Genomic DNA, 17282 nt, shown 5'->3' with positions numbered 1-17282 from the left:
TAAAAATTATTATATATCCAGGGCTTCTCTGAAAGACAAACATTATACATTGGCTTCTAATTTAAAATTGCTCATTTTATGAACATGACTTTGGTTGATCTTTGACAAAGATTTGTAAAACAAATTTGATTTTCCTCAATTCTGTGATTTAGATACTTCCCACATTGAGGAAATAATAAAATTTGTATTTATATTTTTAAAAAGTCATTCACTCATTCAACAAATATTTATTGAATACCTGCTATATGGCAGGCCCTGTGCTTAATGCCAAGGATACAGTAGTGAATGAGACAGAAATGACTGGGTTCTGCCCTCAAGGAGTTTATATTCTAATGGTTGAGACAGAAACTGACAAAAGCAAGTAATTAGTAGACAAATAAGATTATTGCAAGTTTTGGTGAGTACTAATGAAGGTGATTAAAGTGGACATCCAAGACTGAAACCACCGGGGTGGATGCAATTTTAAATGGAGACAGGGTCAGAAGAAACCTCTCTGAGGTTATGTTTAAATTAATACAGGGATCATCAGCCTGTGAAATGTAAAGGCAAGAGCATTATTCCAGATTTCTGGCTTGTGATCATTATGTCTTATTTATTTTTATCCTTGACATAGCACAGGCCTTGATGTTGTGGAATGAAAAGTTGACTAATCTCTGGCCCTTTTGGTCTTCCTCAGACTGCCAGGATGGCATATCCTCCCTTGATCAGTTCAAACTCAAATCATACTTCTGGACTCAGCACCAGTCCCATATCCTCCAGGAAACCTTACTTAACAATCAAAATACTCTTCAACTATAAAGAAGGAAATTTTGCCATTTGGGACAACATGGATGAACACTGAGGGAATTATGCTGAGTGAAATAAATCAGAGAAAGACAAATACTGTAGTGTCTGGGAGTCCCTGATGGCTTAGCGGTTAGGATCCAAACTTTCACTGCCATGGCCTGGGTTCAATCTCTTATCAGGGAACTGAGATCCTGTAAGCTGCGTGGCCTGGTCAAAAAGAAACAAACACTGTAGTATCTCACTGATATGCAGAATCCAGAAAAGTCAGACTCAGAAACAGAAAGTAGATTGGTGTTTGCCAGGCCCTGGTGGGTAGGGGAAATGAGATATTGGTTAAAGGGTACCAGCTTCCAGTTATAGAGGAATAAGTTCTAGGGATCTAGTGTACAGCATGATGACTATAGTTTAAAATATTGTATTGTAGACAGCATATTAAAAAGCAGAGATATTACTTTGCCAACAAAGGTCCATCTAGTCAAAGCTGTGGTTTTTCTAGTAGTCATGTATGGATATGAGAGTTGGACTATAAAGAAAGCACAGCACCGAAGCACTGATGCTTTTGAACTGTGGTGTTAGAGAAGACCCTTGGACAGCAAGGAGATCCAACCAGTCCATCCTAAAGGAAATCAGTCCTGAATATTCATTGGAAGGACTGATGCTGAGGCTGAAACTCCAATACTTTGGCCACCTGATGCAAAGAACTAACTCATTTGAAAAGACCCTGATGCTGGGAAAGATTGAGGGTGGCAGGAGAAGGGGACAACAGAGGATGAGATGGTTGGATGGCATCACTGACTCAATGGACATGAATTTGAGTAAACCTTGAGAGTTGGTGATGGACAGGAAGGCCTGGTGTGCTGCAGTCCATGGGGTTGCAAAGAGTTGGACATGACTGAACAACTGAACTGAACTGAATATTTGAAAATAGCTATAAGAGTAGATCTTAAATGTTCTCATCAAAACAACCAATGGTAATTAGGTGAGGTGAGGATATGTTAAATGTGTTAACTAATCTTACTGAGGTAACCATTTTGCAATATGTGTGCAACATGTCATCACATTGTACAACTTAAACAGTTATATGTCAATTTTATCTCAATAAGGCTGTGAAAAAAAATATCAAAACATTGGTAGCAAAGAAGGTGGTAAGCTCAAAAGCCCAGGACAAGAAAGCAAGATAGAGTAGGGAAACTCCCAAGTATGTTAGTATAGCTGGGCCTTAATGTTTGAAGGAGACAATGATGACAGACAAGCTTGGAAGGTTGACAGTGGTCATATCATACAGTCAGTAAACACTTACTGAGGATGTACAGTGTACTGGGTATTGGACATGTACACCTGATCCTTGTTTTCACAGACTTACAGTCAAGGATGGAGAGATAGACAATTGATAAACAACAAAAAATCATTTTTTAAAGTGCTAAAAAAGGGAATCAATGGGGTGAAGAGATAAGGGAAAACATATTTCAGGTTGGGTGATCAGTGAAGGCCTAACTATAGACATGTTATTTACACTTAAAGCTGGGGGATGAAAGGGGAAATTTTTCAGAGAGGCATTCCAGGCAGAGCAAACAGCTTGGCTCAAGTCTCTGAGATAAGAGAGAACTTGATACAACCAAGGAATTGAAAGAAGGTGGATATTGCTGGAGCTCAGTGATGAAGGGGTAGAATATTGAGAAAAAAGATGGGCTAGCAAGTGAGGCGGAGAAGGCAATGGCACCCCACTCCAGTACTCTTGCTTGGAGAATCCCATGGACGGAGAAGCCTGGTAGGCTGCAGTCCATGGGGTTGCTAAGAGTCGGACACGACTGAGCGACTTCACTTTCACCTTTCACTTTCATGCACTGGAGAAGGAAATGGCAACCCACTCCGGTGTTCTTGCCTGGAGAATCCCAGGGATGGCGGAGCCTGGCAGGCTGCCATCTATGGGGTCGCACAGAGTCGGACACAACTGAAACGACTTAGCAGCAGCAGCAGCGAGGGAATATATTGATCATGGCCTTGTAGAAGTCTGTATTTCATTCTAAGTGCAAGGTAGCCAGCCACTGATGAGTTTTTAAAAGGAGCGACATGATAGGGTTTCAGTTGCAGAATACTCATTCTGGCAAGCATGTGAAAATATATTGAAGAAGGACAAGGCCATTTTTGTGAAAATTCCTTTAAAAGCATTGCATAAGTTAACCTATGCTATTAGAAGTCAGGACAGTGGTTATTTTTCCGGGGCAGTGACTAAAAGGAAGCATGAGGGGAGATTGGAAAGGTGCAGAAAATGTTTTTTTAAATTAAAACTTATTTTTGTGTTTATTTTTGGCCTCACTGGGTCTTCATTACTGCTTCTGGGCTTTCTCTTGTTGCAGTGAGTAGGGTCTATTCTTCATTGTGGTGCGTGGACTTCTCATTTTGGTGGCTTCTTTGGTTGTGGAGTACTGGCTCTAGGACATGTGGGCTTCATATAGTTGTGGCTCGCGAGTTCCAGAGTTCGAGCTCAGTAGTTAGGGTGCACATGCTTAGTGGCTCCGTGGCGTGTGGGATCTTCCTGGACCAGGAACTGAACCTGTGTCCCCTGAATTGGCAAGCAGATTCTTAACCACTGGACCACGAGGGAAGTCCCTGCTTTTTTTTTTTTTTCCTGTGAGTACATATGTATGTTTAGTTTGTGACTATCCAAGGTGTATCCTTGAGATATGTGAGTTTTTCCATACATGTGCTGTGCATGGGTGCTCAGTGGTGTCTGACTCTGCGACCACATGGATTGTAGCCCGCCAGGCACCTCTGTCCATGGAATTTTCCAGGCAAGAATACTGAAGGGGGTTGTCTTTTCCTACTCCAGGAGATCTTCCTGACACAGGGATTGAACCCAGATCTCTTATGTCTTTTGCCTTGGCAGGCAGAGTCTTTACCATTGCATACTTCAATAAAAAAAGATTTAAAGAAAAATCTATCGAATGAAACTATGCTATATTCTTCAAAACTGATATTAGGGGGGGAAAATGGACTTCCCTGGCAGTCCAGCAGTTAAGATTCTGCACTTCCAATGCACAGGGCAAGGGTACCATCCCTGATCAGAGAACTAAGATCCCACATGCTGCACAGCGTGGCAAAACCAAAAATCAACACATACACACACACAACGAAAAACAAAAAAGGGAGAGAATATGTTCCAGATTAATTCAGACTGAGAGGGAAAAGAAAGATGCCTAAACAGATGCCTGATCTTGAACCAGGAAATAAAACGCTACTATGTAAAGGGTATTATTGAGATAACTGGCAAAATTTGAATATGGACTTTATATGATAGTATTGAATGATTGAATGCAAGTTACATTTCTTGAATTTTATAATTGAATTATGACCACATAAAGGACAGGGAACCCTTGCGTGCTCCAATCCATGGTCGCAGAGTCGGACACGACTGAGCGACTGAACTGAACTGAACTGAAGAGATAGTCCTGGGGCTTCCCGGGTGGTGCTAGTGGTCAAGAACCAGGCTACCAACGGGCAGGAGACCTAAGAGAGGCAGGTTTGATCCCTGAGACAGGAAGATCCCCTGGAGGTGGGCATGGCAACCCACTCCAGTATTCTTGCCCAGAGAATCCCAGTAACACAGGAGTCTGGCAGGCTACAGTCAGTACGGTCGCAAAGAATGGGACAAGACTGAAGTGACTTAACACACATACACACACACACAAAATGAATAAACTCAAGACATATTTTGTAAGTAGAACTGACGAGATTGGTTCATTGATAAAGCCACAAGAGGAATCACTTACGTAAACAAACCCTCCCCAGAAGGCCCAAGCTAGCCCCGCCCTTTCCCTGGCGTTTTAAGAGGAGGAAGTGAGGAAACGGAAGCAACCGCCAAGTTGCCGGCAAGCTTCCGGTCTGGCGTCGCAAAGAGGCCGTAAATCGGAGAACTCTGTTTGGCCCCTCCCCCGTGATGGGCGGTCCTGGAGAGTGACAGAAACCAATGGCGAGCGACTCGTCGGGCACTTACCCAATGGCTCTGGAACTGGGCGGGGTTCTTTGCCATGAGGCTTGTTAACGCCGGTACCCGCATTTCTGCCGTGGTTTGGGCATTTCTGCCAACGTGGGTAGAATCTCTTCAGAGCAAGTGGACTTTAAACCCAAAGTGCGAGAGCAATACGTGAGGGATGGGCCCCGCACCTGCGAGAGCGGAGCATCGCGGAACTGCTGGGGAGCCGGAGGTGGGCGAGCGGCCTGGGAGGAAGGGATGCGCAGCGTGCCGGAGACAGCAGAACCTAACAGCTTGCTAGCGAGGGGCACGAGAGTGGCCCTTTAGGGAAGATCCTCATTTCCCCCGATGCTTCCAGCTTAGGATACCGAGACAGGGCTTGCTAAGGGAGATAGAACTTGGCTTTACCTGCAAAGTAGTAAAGCCTATGGACCGTCTCTGTTCGTTAGCTCTACACCTTGAAATTGAGGAGACCCGCCCCATTCCCTTCTGCGGCTTGGGTCTTTTCCCTAAGTCCTTCTGGACCTTGTGCAGGATTTTCTCCCCTCCTGTGTCTAGTTTTGTGCTCCCCACGTGGTGGCAGTCCTGGTGCGCTACAGTAAGGCTCTTCCGGCTGTGGAACCATGGAGGGGGGCGGAGCCCAGGGCTGCAGGGTAGAGGTTTCGGATCCCGCAGACCAGGGTTTGAAGCCTGCTCATAGTTTAATCATACCAACTGGAACCATAAGCTCAACGGAGCTCCGTTCAGGTGTTTGTTTTCTGTTAGGATTATTATAAGGATTGAATGATTTATTGAGTATATCCTTCAGAGCCAGTAGGCTCCATCACTGAGCACTTAATGTATACTGATATAGCCTATAGTCAGGGCTTGCTGGGGCAAGGGGTGCGTGTGTGTGACCTGGTAGGATTTGGATAGAACAAGAGTGGAGTTGGCATTTGCGACGTTCCAGAACTAACTCAGCAGAAGAGAAGGTCTTGTTACTTGGAAGTACAAGGAGCTCAGGCATTGCTTCCAGGGCCCATTCTGCTGCTACCCCTACTGACTCCAAGCAGAGCTACATGCTTGTGCTGTTAGATAGATGGGAACCCTCAATTCAAGGAGTTTTCAGTCTAGAGCTCAGTAAGTTCTTTTAACTAAAAATTGTTCTGAGTTTTACACAATCTGATTCCTGTTCAAGAGAGACCAGGAGCAGGTGAAGCCTTTACTTGCATCTGGTCCTGGTGGCACGTCAGGCAGTGGATGCTGGATGTCTGTGATGTCACCCTGGCTTCTCCCTCTCATTGGCCACAGGTGATGGAGTCAGCTCTGGAAGGCACAGGCAAAGAGGGGAAGAAGGAATCCTTAAAGAAACGTAAGATGGCTGGGTCTCCGGGGGAGGGCCTCCTGCAGCCCGTGAAGCTCAGCCGGGCAGAACTGTACAAAGAACCTACCAATGAGGAGCTCAGTCGCCTTCGGGAGACTGAGAGTCTGTTCCATTCCAGCTTGCTTCGTTTACAGGTACTGTTGGGTGATTGGGGCTTGGGTTAGAGGGATGGGCTGAGACTCTGAGGCTGAAGTACTACTCTCTCCTGCACCATCTTACAGGTAGAGGAGTTACTAAAGGAAGTGAGGCTGTCAGAGAAGAAGAAAGAGCGGATTGACGCTTTCCTACGGGAGGTCAACCAGCGGATCATGAGGGTGCCCTCAACCCCTGAGACAGAGGTAAGTCAAGTAGTGGAGGGAACTGGAAAGCCCAGAAAAGGTCCTCAGGGACCTTGCTATTCTTTGAAGGGGATGGGGTGCCAGGGAGCTCATTCTCACTGCCAGGAGGCTCAGCTGGGAGCACACTTATTTGTTCATTCAGCAAACACTTATGTGCCCTGCAGTAGTTGTGTTTTTCGGATGTGTTGTGCTTAGGCGCTCAGTCGTGTCCAATTCTTTGTGACCCCATGGACTGTAGCCTACCAAGCTCCTCTGTCCATGGGGATTCTCCAGGCTAGAATACTGGAGTGGGTTGCCATGCCCCACTCCAGGGGTTCTTAGGATATATCAGTGAACAAAGCAGCCTGTGTTCTGGTGTTGGAATATGGACAGTATTATAATGAACATGACAAGTAAACTGTATGGCAGTGTTAGAAAGTGGTGGTAAGCACTATGGAAAAAGGAAGGACACATTAAGGGGATCATGGGAATATCAGAGGATGAGAGTGGTTGGCAACTTTAAATAGGGTGGTTGAGGTAGGCCTTACTAAAGTGACATTTGTGTCAAGAAAGTGAGTCAGCCATGTAGATATTTAAGGGAAGAAGAACATTCCAGGAAGGGGAAACAGCCAACACAGAGGCTCAAAGGCAAGAATAGGTCTAGTACTTCTTTGGAATGAGTGAAGGGAGATAGAAGGAGGTCAGTTTAGAAAGGTAATGGAGGAAGTAGGTATATCATGCAGGGCCTTGTGCACCAGAACGAGGACTTTGAGCTGTTGCTTTGGGGCTTCCCTGGTGGTTCAAACAGTAAAAAATCTGCCTGCAATGCAGGATACCTGAGTTTGATCCCTGCGTCAGGAAGGTCGCCTGGAGAAGGGAATGGCAACCCACTTCAGTATTCTTGCCTGGAGGATTCCATGGACAAAGGGGCCTGGCAGGGCTACGGTCCACGGGTTGCAAAGAGTTGGATACAACTGAGGGATTAACACTTTGGGTGAGATGGGGATAACTACAGCATTTTTGTTTTGTTTTGTTGTTGTTCTGTAAAGTGATTCTGTGATCTAACTTCAGTTTTAAGAAGTTCACCCAGACTATTAAAAGTAGAATGGAGGGAAACAAAGATGAAATCAGGGAGACTAGTTAGAAACCTGTTGTGCAGTGATCCACTGAAAAATGGCTCAGATTAGGATAGAGTAGAGAAGTGATCAGTGTCTGGATACCTTTTGAAAGTGGAATGGGTGTTTGTTCCCTCTTAACCTGTATTTATTTATTTGGCTGCACTGGGTCTTAGTTGTGGCATGCTCACTCTTAGTCGCAGCATGTGAGATCTAGTTCCCTGACCAGGGATTGAACCCACACCCCCTGCATTGGGAGTGCAGAATCTTAGCCACTGGACCATCAGGGAAGTCCCAAAATGGGAGTTCTTAACAGAGATGAGTCAAGGTGATTTAAACATTTTTAGCCTGAGCAGCTAGTATGGAGTTGCCTTAATGGGGAAGACATATTTATAGAAAGATCAGGAGCTTGGTTTCAGACGTTTTGACGTGTTGAATTTGAGATGTCTACTAGACATTAAGGGGACATGTTAGGAAGGTAATCAAATATGTGTCACTGTCTCTGTCCCCGCAGCTGACCAACCAGGCATGGCTCCCAGATGGGGTTCAAGTCCCTATCCACCAAGTACCCTATACTGTGAAGGGCCGTTTCCATTTCCTGCCCCCAGCCCAGGTCACTGTTGTGGGAAGTTACCTTCTGGGCACCTGCATCCGGCCGGACATCAATGTGGATGTGGCACTGACCATACCCAGGGTAAGATCCAGAGTTTGGGATGGAGAGGTCTGCCATTTCACCACCTACAAATCCTGGATCCTTTTCTTTTTCCCACCTCCCACTTGCCAGAGGATTGAAATCTGAATTTTGAATCCAAAGAACAGACCACTGCAGTTGTCCTGAAGGAGCAGCACTTTGCCTTCCTCATCCAAGATATGGTGTTGCTGGCCTTGACTTTGGCATCCTCGCCAGCAGATGGGGTTGCCAAGCTTTGCTCTCACTTTGGCTTCATCTTGGCCCCCAAGTCCTCCATCAACAATTAAGCAACTTGGCTGTCTCTCTCTCTTCTCCTGACCGCCTCCAGGAGATCCTACAGGACAAGGATGGGCTGAACCAGCGCTACTTCCGCAAGCGTGCCCTCTACCTGGCCCACGTAGCTCACCACCTGGCCAAGGACCCACTCTTCGGCAGTGTTCGCTTTTCCTACACCAACGGCTGCCACCTGAAACCCTCGCTGCTGCTGCGGCCTCACGGTGAGAGGCACACACTGGGTGGAAGTCACAGTGTGGGGTGATGGACAGATCTGGTAGGGGAGGCACAGGGGCCTTAAGTCCATGGCGAGAGAAGACCTGGGCCTCAAGTCTCAGGGGAAGGGTATTGGGACCTCCAATTCTGAGGTGGACAGGCATGGGGCCTTTATGTGGGAGGGTAGTGCAGGGGCTTCTCTGACTCCAGGGTGGCTGCAGGGTCTCAGCATCACCTGTCTCCCCCCAGGGAAGGATGAGCGTTTGGTCACCGTTCGTCTGCATCCCTGCCCTCCACCTGACTTCTTCCGCCCGTGCCGCCTGCTGCCGTCCAAGAGCAATGTGCGCTCTGCCTGGTACCAAGGGCAAAGTCCTTCTGGGGATGGTGAGTAGATGGTGATGTCAAGGCTGGGTTGGAGGAAAGGGTATTATGGGGCCCTCTCCTCTCACGGCTTCCCCTTTCCTCCTGCAGGTAGCCCAGAACCCCCCACCCCCCACTATAACACATGGCTCCTGCAGGACACAGCCCTTGAATCCCACGTGCAGCTGCTGTCAGCTGTGCTGGGCTCAGCCTCAGGACTGAAGGATGGGGTGGCACTTCTGAAGGTCTGGCTGCGGCAGCGGGAACTGGACAAGGTGAGCTGGAAGTGGCCCGGTTTCCCTGGGTCTCGCTGAGTGGTGGGCTGGTTCTGAGCATCGGCCTCTCCATCTGTTTCTCCCTCAGGGCCTGGGAGGATTCAGCGGGTTCCTTGTCTCCATGGTGGTGGCCTTCCTCGTGTCTACACGCAAGATCCACACCACCATGAGCGGCTACCAGGTGCTGAGAAGCACCCTGCAGTTTCTGGGTGAGGCAGCTGGACTCGGAAAGGCCAAGGGTCCTGATCATCCCCATCAGGGATCATTTGCTTTATTGTCCTCAGACAGAGGAGTAAAGCGAACCTCAGAGGCAGACAGTTGCAGTCACCTGTCTGGAGGGTGGGTGTCACGGGGACTGGGTCCTTAGAAAGGGGGATTCCTTCTGACACAACCACCTTCTCTGGTTCATTTCAGCCAGTACAGATCTGACCGTCAATGGGATCAGTTTATGCTTCAGCTCAGATCCCTCCCTGGTGAGTAGGGTGGTGCTGAGTCTGGTCTTCCAAGGTGGCACTAGTGGTAAAGAACCCACCTGCCAATACAGGAAACATGAGACGAGGGTTCGATCCCTGGGTCTAGAAGATCCCCTGGAGGAGGCCATGGCAACCCACTCCAGTATTCTTGCCTGGAGAATCCCATGGACAGAGGAGCCTGGTGGGCTAGTCCACAGGTCACGAAGAGTCGGACGTGACTGAAGCGACTTAGCACGCACACATGTCTGTGCCCGGAGCCCTGAAGTTAAGGCCCAGCCCTGACTGGCTTCTCTCTCCCTCTCCCAGCCGGCCCTGGCTGACTTCCACCAGGCCTTCCCTGTTGTCTTCCTGGACTCCTCGGGCCGTCTCAACCTCTGTGCTGACATCACTACCTCCACTTACCACCAGGTACCAGTTGTCTCCCACTGTCCTGAGTTCCCCCAGTGTCCCAGCCCAGCCCCTGTCCCTTCTGCCAGCACCAGGACACCAGCAACTCCTCTCTAGAGCATGTCTCTGCGTCTGGGCCCTGGGTCCAGTAGGGGAGAGAGCAGTGCTGGTGGTCTCACATGGCGGGTTCCTTGCTTGCTCCATGACCCCAGGTGCAGCACGAGGCTCGGCTGTCTATGGCACTGCTGGACAGCAAAGCTGACGATGGGTTCCAGCTGCTCCTGATGACTCCCAAACCCATGATCCGGGCTTTTGACCACATTGTGCAGTGAGTTTCAGGGTGATACGTCAGTGAATCCTGTTGCCTCAGGGCTAGTGAGGGGGCCGAGATCTTCAGACTGGTACTCTGATCGATCTCCCTAGTGATGGCGGGGGTAATACCTGGGGCCAGCAGTACCTAATGCCCCCCACCTTTGTCCTTCCCTGCCCCCCCACCCCCCAGCCTCCGTCCACTGAGTCGCCTGCAGGCAGCGTGTCACCGGCTGAAGCTGTGGCCAGAGCTACAGGATCTCGGTGGGGACTATGTCTCAGCGGCTTTGGGCCCACTCACCACCCTCCTGGAGCAGGGCCTGGGGTCCCGGGTACAGCTGCTGGCCCACTCTCGGCCCCCAGTCTCAGAGGTGAGGTGGGGTGGGTTGGGGAGTTTGTGGGACTGAGAGAGGAGGACCCTGGGGCCCAGGGGATACACAAGGCACCCCATCCCTCTAACTAGAAAGGGGATTTCCTGACCTAGCTGGGGGGCACTTGGACTGAGCTCAGCCTCTCTACACCCTGCAGTGGGACATCAGCCAGGAGCCACCGAAGCACAGAGATCCAGGCGTCCTGACCCTGGGATTGCTCCTCCGGCCTGAGGGGCTGACCAGTGTTCTTGAGCTGGGTCCTGAGGCTGACCAGCCTGAGGTGAGCAGCTGGGGGTCTCAGGGGTGATTTTTCCCTGTCTTGGGAAGCTCAGCGTGTGTACTGGCAGGAGTGGGGTGGACTATCCTCTTGCCACCTGACTCGAGGCCTGTCGTGAGATTTCTGACAGAACCCCTTCCTTGTTGATCTCTCCCACCATCGTCTTCTCCCTAGGCTGCCGACTTCCGCCAGTTCTGGGGCTCTCGCTCCGAGCTTCGGCGTTTCCAGGATGGAGCCATCCGGGAAGCTGTAGTCTGGGAGGCTGCCTCTATGGCTCAGAAGCGTCTCATTCCCCACCAAGTGGTCACTCATCTCTTGGCACTGTGAGTGTTAGCATCTGAATGCCAGGAGGTGGGCATGGGCTGTGGAGCCTTTTAGGAGGCTCTGGCCCAAGCTTTTGGTGTGAGCTGCTCACATCTAGCAGCTCTCTCCCTGGCCCCCAGTGCCCACGCTCTCTGTGCCCCTTTTCCAGCCACGCTGACATTCCAGATACCTGTGTCCACTATACGGGGGGCCTCCTGGACGCATTGATCCAAGGCCTGAAAGAGGTGAGGGCCCTGGTTCAGGGCTGGGGTCAAGGCTAGGGACGGTTGGGCGAGTAGCCTGTGTGGCTGGATTTGGGGAGGGCTGGAATGGGGCTGGACAGGCCCCACCACCTTAGCCAGGCTGCACTTCCCTGAGTGTCCAGCAGGGGGCCCTCTGGCTCTGCAGCAGCAGCCTGAGCCAAGGCTGTATCCCAGTTGGTCCGGCTCTCCTGTAAGGTCCTGCCCTCCTGATTGTCTTTTCTCCCCTCAGACCTCCAGCACCGGTGAGGAGGCCCTGGCAGCTGCAGTGCGTTGCTACGATGACCTCAGCCGCCTGCTGTGGGGCCTGGATGGTCTTCCGCTGACCGTGTCTGCTGTGCAGGGAGCTCACCCTGTGCTGCGCTATACTGAGGTCAGGAGCAGGGAGCCCTTTCCACTGGGTGACACCCCACTCTGCCTCACTCACCCAGTACTCTCTCTTCCAGCTCCCCGTCCTCTTCCTTAGCCTCCCTTCTCCCACAGGTGTTCCCGCCAACCCCAGTCCGTCCAGCCCACTCCTTCTATGAGCAGCTGCGAGAGCGGGCCTCACTGTTGCCCCGGCCTGACAAGCCCTGCCCAGCCTATGTGGAGCCCATGACTGGTGAGGGAACTCTTGCAAGGGGCTGAAAGGGACTGCTCTCTATCCCCAGCCGTAGACTGAGGCCTCTCCCTCTTCTTCGCAGTGGTGTGTCACCTGGAGGGCAGTGGGCAGTGGCCCCAGGATGCCGAGGCCATTCGCAGGGTCCGTGCTGCCTTCCAGCTGCGCCTGGCAGAGCTGCTGACTCAGCAGCATGGGCTGCCATGCCGCGCCACAGCCACACACACCGACGTCCTCAAGGTTAGGCGGGCACTGGGCAGGGATACGGGGGGAGGAAGGGACAGGGGTGTCAGGGTGCCCCATCTCCCATCCCCTCCCCTCTTCCAACAGGATGGGTTTGTGTTCCGGATCCGTGTGGCCTACCAGCGGGAGCCGCAGATCCTGAAAGAGACGCGGAGCCCCGCGGGGATGATCTCGCTGAGGGACACCCCCGCCTCCCTCCGCCTCGAGAGGGACACGAGGCAGTTGCCCCTGCTCACCAGCGCCTTGCATGGGTAGGCCCACCTGTACAGGCTCTCCTAGACCCTCTCCCAGTCCCATCCTGCTCTCCTGGCCATCTGTCTGGAGAGTTAGGCCAATTAGGGATATGAGTGCCAGGCTGGAGTCAGGCAAGCACTAGAAGTGCTAGGATTCTGGCCCTGCCACTTACCTGGCTTTGTCCCTTGAGCCCAAATCCCCCCCACACACACACACCTGATTTTTCTCATCTGTAAAATGGTAATCATGCTAGGAACAACCTCTTGGGGTATTAGTTAGGAAGACATGAGATCATACGTGTATCATTATTTAGCACATTAACACAGAGGCCAGTGTTGGGTGAAAGTTGAGTGAACAGTTGCAGTCAGGCTGAAAGTCTGTCCTTGGGCCCAGGTGCCTGCGCCTCACTGCCTCTACCCTCTTCTTCCCACAGGCTCCAGCAGCAGCACCCAGCCTTTTCAGGTGTGGCTCGGCTGGCCAAGCGCTGGGTGCGTGCCCAGCTCCTGGGTGGGGAGCTCACTGATGAGAGCCTGGACCTGGTGGCTGCTGCCCTTTTCCTGCACCCTGAGCCCTTCAGCCCTCCCAGGTGATGGCCTCCACGTTTCCCCTAGCCAGGAAGTTCCCCTGGGGTCAGCTGTATTCCTTCCTGCTTCAGTCCACATGGGAGAGGTGGCCGAAACTAGGGGCAGAAGGGGTTCTAAGACACCCCCATCCCCCGCAGTCCAGACTAAGGGCTCTAGGCTCCCCAGACTGTGGGGGGCTGGGCACATGTGGCTGGGCCCCTGACACTTTGCTCACTCCTCCCTCTCAGCTCCCCCCAGGTGGGCTTCCTTCGGTTCCTTTTCCTGATATCAACCTTCGATTGGAAGAACAACCCCCTAATTGTCAATCTCAACAATGAGCTCACTGGTAAGTGGTACGATGAAAGTCAGACTACCGAAAGAACTACCCCTTGTGGGTTGCAGAGGCGGGCAGGCAAGGGTTTCTCTCTGCTTACCCAACCTGGAATGTCTACTCCTGATTCTGGCTGCCTAGGGGTGGGGAAATGTTAAGGAGGAAGAGGACCAGATCCAGCCTTCAGGGAGCTCTGAGACTGTAGAGATGTGGTTTGCCCACGTGACGATCAGAAACAGAACCCACTGGGGGCAGTGAGCAGGCTACCTAGGGGACTGTGGAGGGAAGAGGAGAGAAGAGGGACTCTGCAGCCCAGGTCGGAAGTCTTAAGGTGGGGGAGCAGGGAACTGTGCAGGTGGGGGTAGGCGCCCAGGCCTCAGAGTGTGAGTGATGACTTCTGTTTGTAACGTGAGGAGCTCCTGGTCCCAGCAGAGAGGAGGGTGTCCGCTTTCTAATTCCCCAGGTGTGTGGGAGCCCAGGGGAGGAGGGGGACCAGGGGCAGGCCTCAGCTTGTGCAGGCCCGGAAACCAGACCAGGATTCCAGGCAGTGGAAAATTCTGCTTCTGAGCCCAGGCTGGGAGTTTACCACCCTGCCCGATTGAGGCAGATGCGGTGTCCCTTTCATCACTTACGCCATGTGGGGGATGTTGGAGACTCCCTGTGGTGGGCATAGTGCGAGGACTTGGAGCAGTAGGGGGTGTCTGGGGAGAGGGGTCAGCTGACCCAGGACCCCCTCTAATTCACAGTGGAAGAGCAGGTGGAGATCCGCAGTGTCTTCCTGGCAACCCGGGCAAAGCTCCCCGTCATGGTCATCGTTACCCCCCAAGATCGCAAAAGCTCTGTGTGGACACAAGACGGACCCTCGCCCCAGGTTTCATTGCATTCCTGCTCCCAAATGTGTAGTTTTCTCCCTCAAGGAAAAAGTAGGCCCAGCCTGAGCTAAGAGAGGCCCATGGTCAGGTCTGACCTGCATGACCTGTGTGTGCCTCCCCAGATCCTCCACCAGCTGGTGATCCTGGCAGCTGAGGCCTTGCCTGTCCTAGAGAAGCAGCTTATGGATCCCCGGGGGCCTGGAGACATCAGGGTAAGCCCCTGACCCAGACTGACTCTGGGGGCTCATGGGGCTCTGCCTTTGAGCCATGGAAGCCCAGAGTTCTCGGGCCCTTGTTCGGTGAGACTGAATTCAGAGAAGGCACCATAGCTTCCATGGTGCCTGGCTATGGAGGCTGGAGAACTGTGGCCCCAGCTTTGCTCTTGTAGCGCGCAATCCTTGTGTGGAACCCAAGCTGCCACCATCTAGGCCCTGGTGTTCCCACCTTGAAATGAGCATTTGGGCCCTAATGGGGGGTCAGACCTAAGGGAAAGAAGGAAGCAGAGTGGGCCTGTGGAGGGGTTTGTGGTCCAGTTTCCAGCTCCCCAGTGGGCACTGCTGAGCCCTCCCTGCCCTTCTTCAGACCGTGTTCCGGCCACCATTGGACATGTACGACGTGCTGATCCGCCTGGCTCCCCGCCACATCCCCCGGCACCGCCAGGCCGTGGACTCACCAGCTGCCTCCTTCTGCCGGGGCCTGCTCAGTGAGCCAGGGCCCTCCTCCCTTATGCCCGTGCTGGGCTATGATCCGCCTCAGCTCTACCTGGCACAGCTCAGGGTAGGTCCTTGAGGGCTGGCTGGCCCTTGGGAGGAGGCTTCCAGGTGAGTTGGGGCCGTGGCGTTGGCTATCAGGTTCCCACCTGTAGTCTTTTTCCTGTCCTGCCCTTTCCTAGGAGGCCTTCGGACACCTGGCTCTTTTCTTCTATGACCAGCATGGCGGAGAGGTGATCGGTGTCCTCTGGAAGCCCACCAGCTTCCAGCCCCAGCCCTTCAAGGTGAGCTGGCTGGTGACAGTTGTCTGTTCGTGAGTGTGCACGTGTGTTCCGTGTGGGCGTGTGTGCCTGCGTGTGGCTCCACAAGTGACCCTGTGTCAGGTGTGAAGTGTGTCTGTCTTGGTGTCTCTGCGTATGCCTCTCATGACACTTTAATCCATATGTCTCTGGCTCTCCCAGGTCTCCAACACAAAGGGACGCATAGTGGTGTCTCAAGGCGGGGAGCCAGTGATGGTGCCCAATGTCGAAGCCATCCTGGAGGACTTTGCCATCCTGGGCGAAGGCCTGGTCCAGGCTGTGGAGGCCCGAAGTGAGAGGTGGACCGTGTGACCTCCAGCCTAGGAGCAAGCTAGATGGACAGACCTTTGGAGCAAGATGTCAGTGGCATGACCACCCTCACTGTGGATAGACCCTCCAAAGAGGGCTTGCTGGCCCGAGCATGCTGACTGTCCCCAACAAATCCCCGTCCTGATTTCCTATCTGATGCCCCAGCACTGGGACAGGGGCCATGGTGGCCCGTGCAGTCCCCTGGACCTGACCAGAGGAGAACTGGGGGTCAGCTCAGAGGGGACACCGAATGAACCCAGGAAATCCAGCTACTTGTCAGCTTGGCCTGGGCCTTTTGTTCCTTCTCAGGTTGCTCCTAGAAGTCCAGAGAAGAGACTGTGTGCCCAGGGCTGAGGCTCTGTCCCCACCCCTGTGCCAGGATGTGGGCCTTGACCTCAGTATGCTCTTTGCTGCAGCGTCAGGCTTTTAAATGGGGCCCAGAGAAGGTGTGGCACTGCCTGAGGGTCATAGGGCGGCAGCACTGAGCAGAGGAGAGGGGGCTTCACGGGATGAAGAGACTGCACTGAAGGGGCACAGTGCCCTCTTGTGTTGGTTCCGCTGCTTCCCAGGGTGGGGACGTGGAAAAGCACAGAAAACAGGAAGGGGCTGGGTGGGCGAAGTGGCAAGAGGGACTGGTAGTCCCCCATCCAGGAGAGATGCAAAAAGCACTGAATGCTGCCCTGGCCTCTGGTGTTAGAGGCTCTATGCTCCCACCTTGGGGGTGCAGAGGCGAGTGGGACCAAGACCTGCTCTCCAGAAGCTCCAGTGCCCTGAGGGAGGGGGTGCTGCTTCCTTTCAGCCTGGTCCACACCCCCCTCCCAGCAGCTTCTCCCTAATCCTGGCTGTTTTTCCAGATTCAGCTCAAACAGTGACTCCTCCTTAAACCCTTCCCTTGCCCTCAGCCTAAGGTGCTCTTCCTCTGAAACATCAGAGCAATTACTGTCCATTCACTTCTCTTCACAGTCACGTACAGTGGCATAAACTCTTCTCGTCTTAAATTCTGATTTAAAATTAAATCGTTTTAAGTTCCCCATGGCTTCAGCTTTTTTGCCTTTTCCACGTGGTTTCGACCTTGTCTCCTGCAGGTCAGCTCTTTGGGGGCAGGAAACGTATTTGAACAGATTTCATGACAGCTAGTACAGTGCTCTGCCCACGCAGGATGCAGGTGTGGGCAGAAGGGGCCCCTGGCTCAGGCAGATGGAGGGCAGGGCAGGCCTCCAGAAGACTTCAAGGAAAAAGAGAATCCTGATTTGTGATCTCTGCCTAGAATGGGTAAGGTTTTGATGGTGAAAGGCCTGAGAAGTAATAAAAAGTTGATGTTGGGACTTCCCTGATTGGTCCAGTGCTTAGGACTCCACAGGTCTCACAGCCAAG

General features: G+C 52.3%; 1 protein-coding gene across 1 annotated transcript; it reads left to right on the top strand.

Moving 5' to 3' along the window:
- The first annotated feature begins 4862 nt into the window (after nucleotides 1-4862).
- Nucleotides 4863-16943, top strand: NOL6 (nucleolar protein 6). The gene is given in 26 exon segments (NM_001099185.1): nucleotides 4863-4991; nucleotides 6050-6256; nucleotides 6344-6460; nucleotides 8069-8248; nucleotides 8574-8742; nucleotides 8984-9118; nucleotides 9206-9369; nucleotides 9458-9578; nucleotides 9784-9842; nucleotides 10149-10250; nucleotides 10442-10557; nucleotides 10732-10909; nucleotides 11067-11189; nucleotides 11361-11509; nucleotides 11659-11734; nucleotides 11982-12122; nucleotides 12233-12350; nucleotides 12433-12587; nucleotides 12678-12841; nucleotides 13258-13410; nucleotides 13636-13733; nucleotides 14465-14589; nucleotides 14713-14802; nucleotides 15173-15367; nucleotides 15483-15584; nucleotides 15762-16943. Coding segments are annotated over 26 exon segments (3441 nt in total). The 5' UTR covers nucleotides 4863-4937; the 3' UTR covers nucleotides 15912-16943.
- The last annotated feature ends 339 nt before the right edge of the window (nucleotides 16944-17282 follow it).

Source organism: Bos taurus, chromosome 8, assembly GCF_002263795.3.
Source record: "Bos taurus isolate L1 Dominette 01449 registration number 42190680 breed Hereford chromosome 8, ARS-UCD2.0, whole genome shotgun sequence".
Classification (NCBI taxonomy): Eukaryota; Metazoa; Chordata; class Mammalia; order Artiodactyla; family Bovidae; genus Bos; species Bos taurus.
The sequence above is the reverse complement of the archived record's forward strand: the minus strand, read 5'-3'. Positions and strand labels throughout refer to the sequence as shown.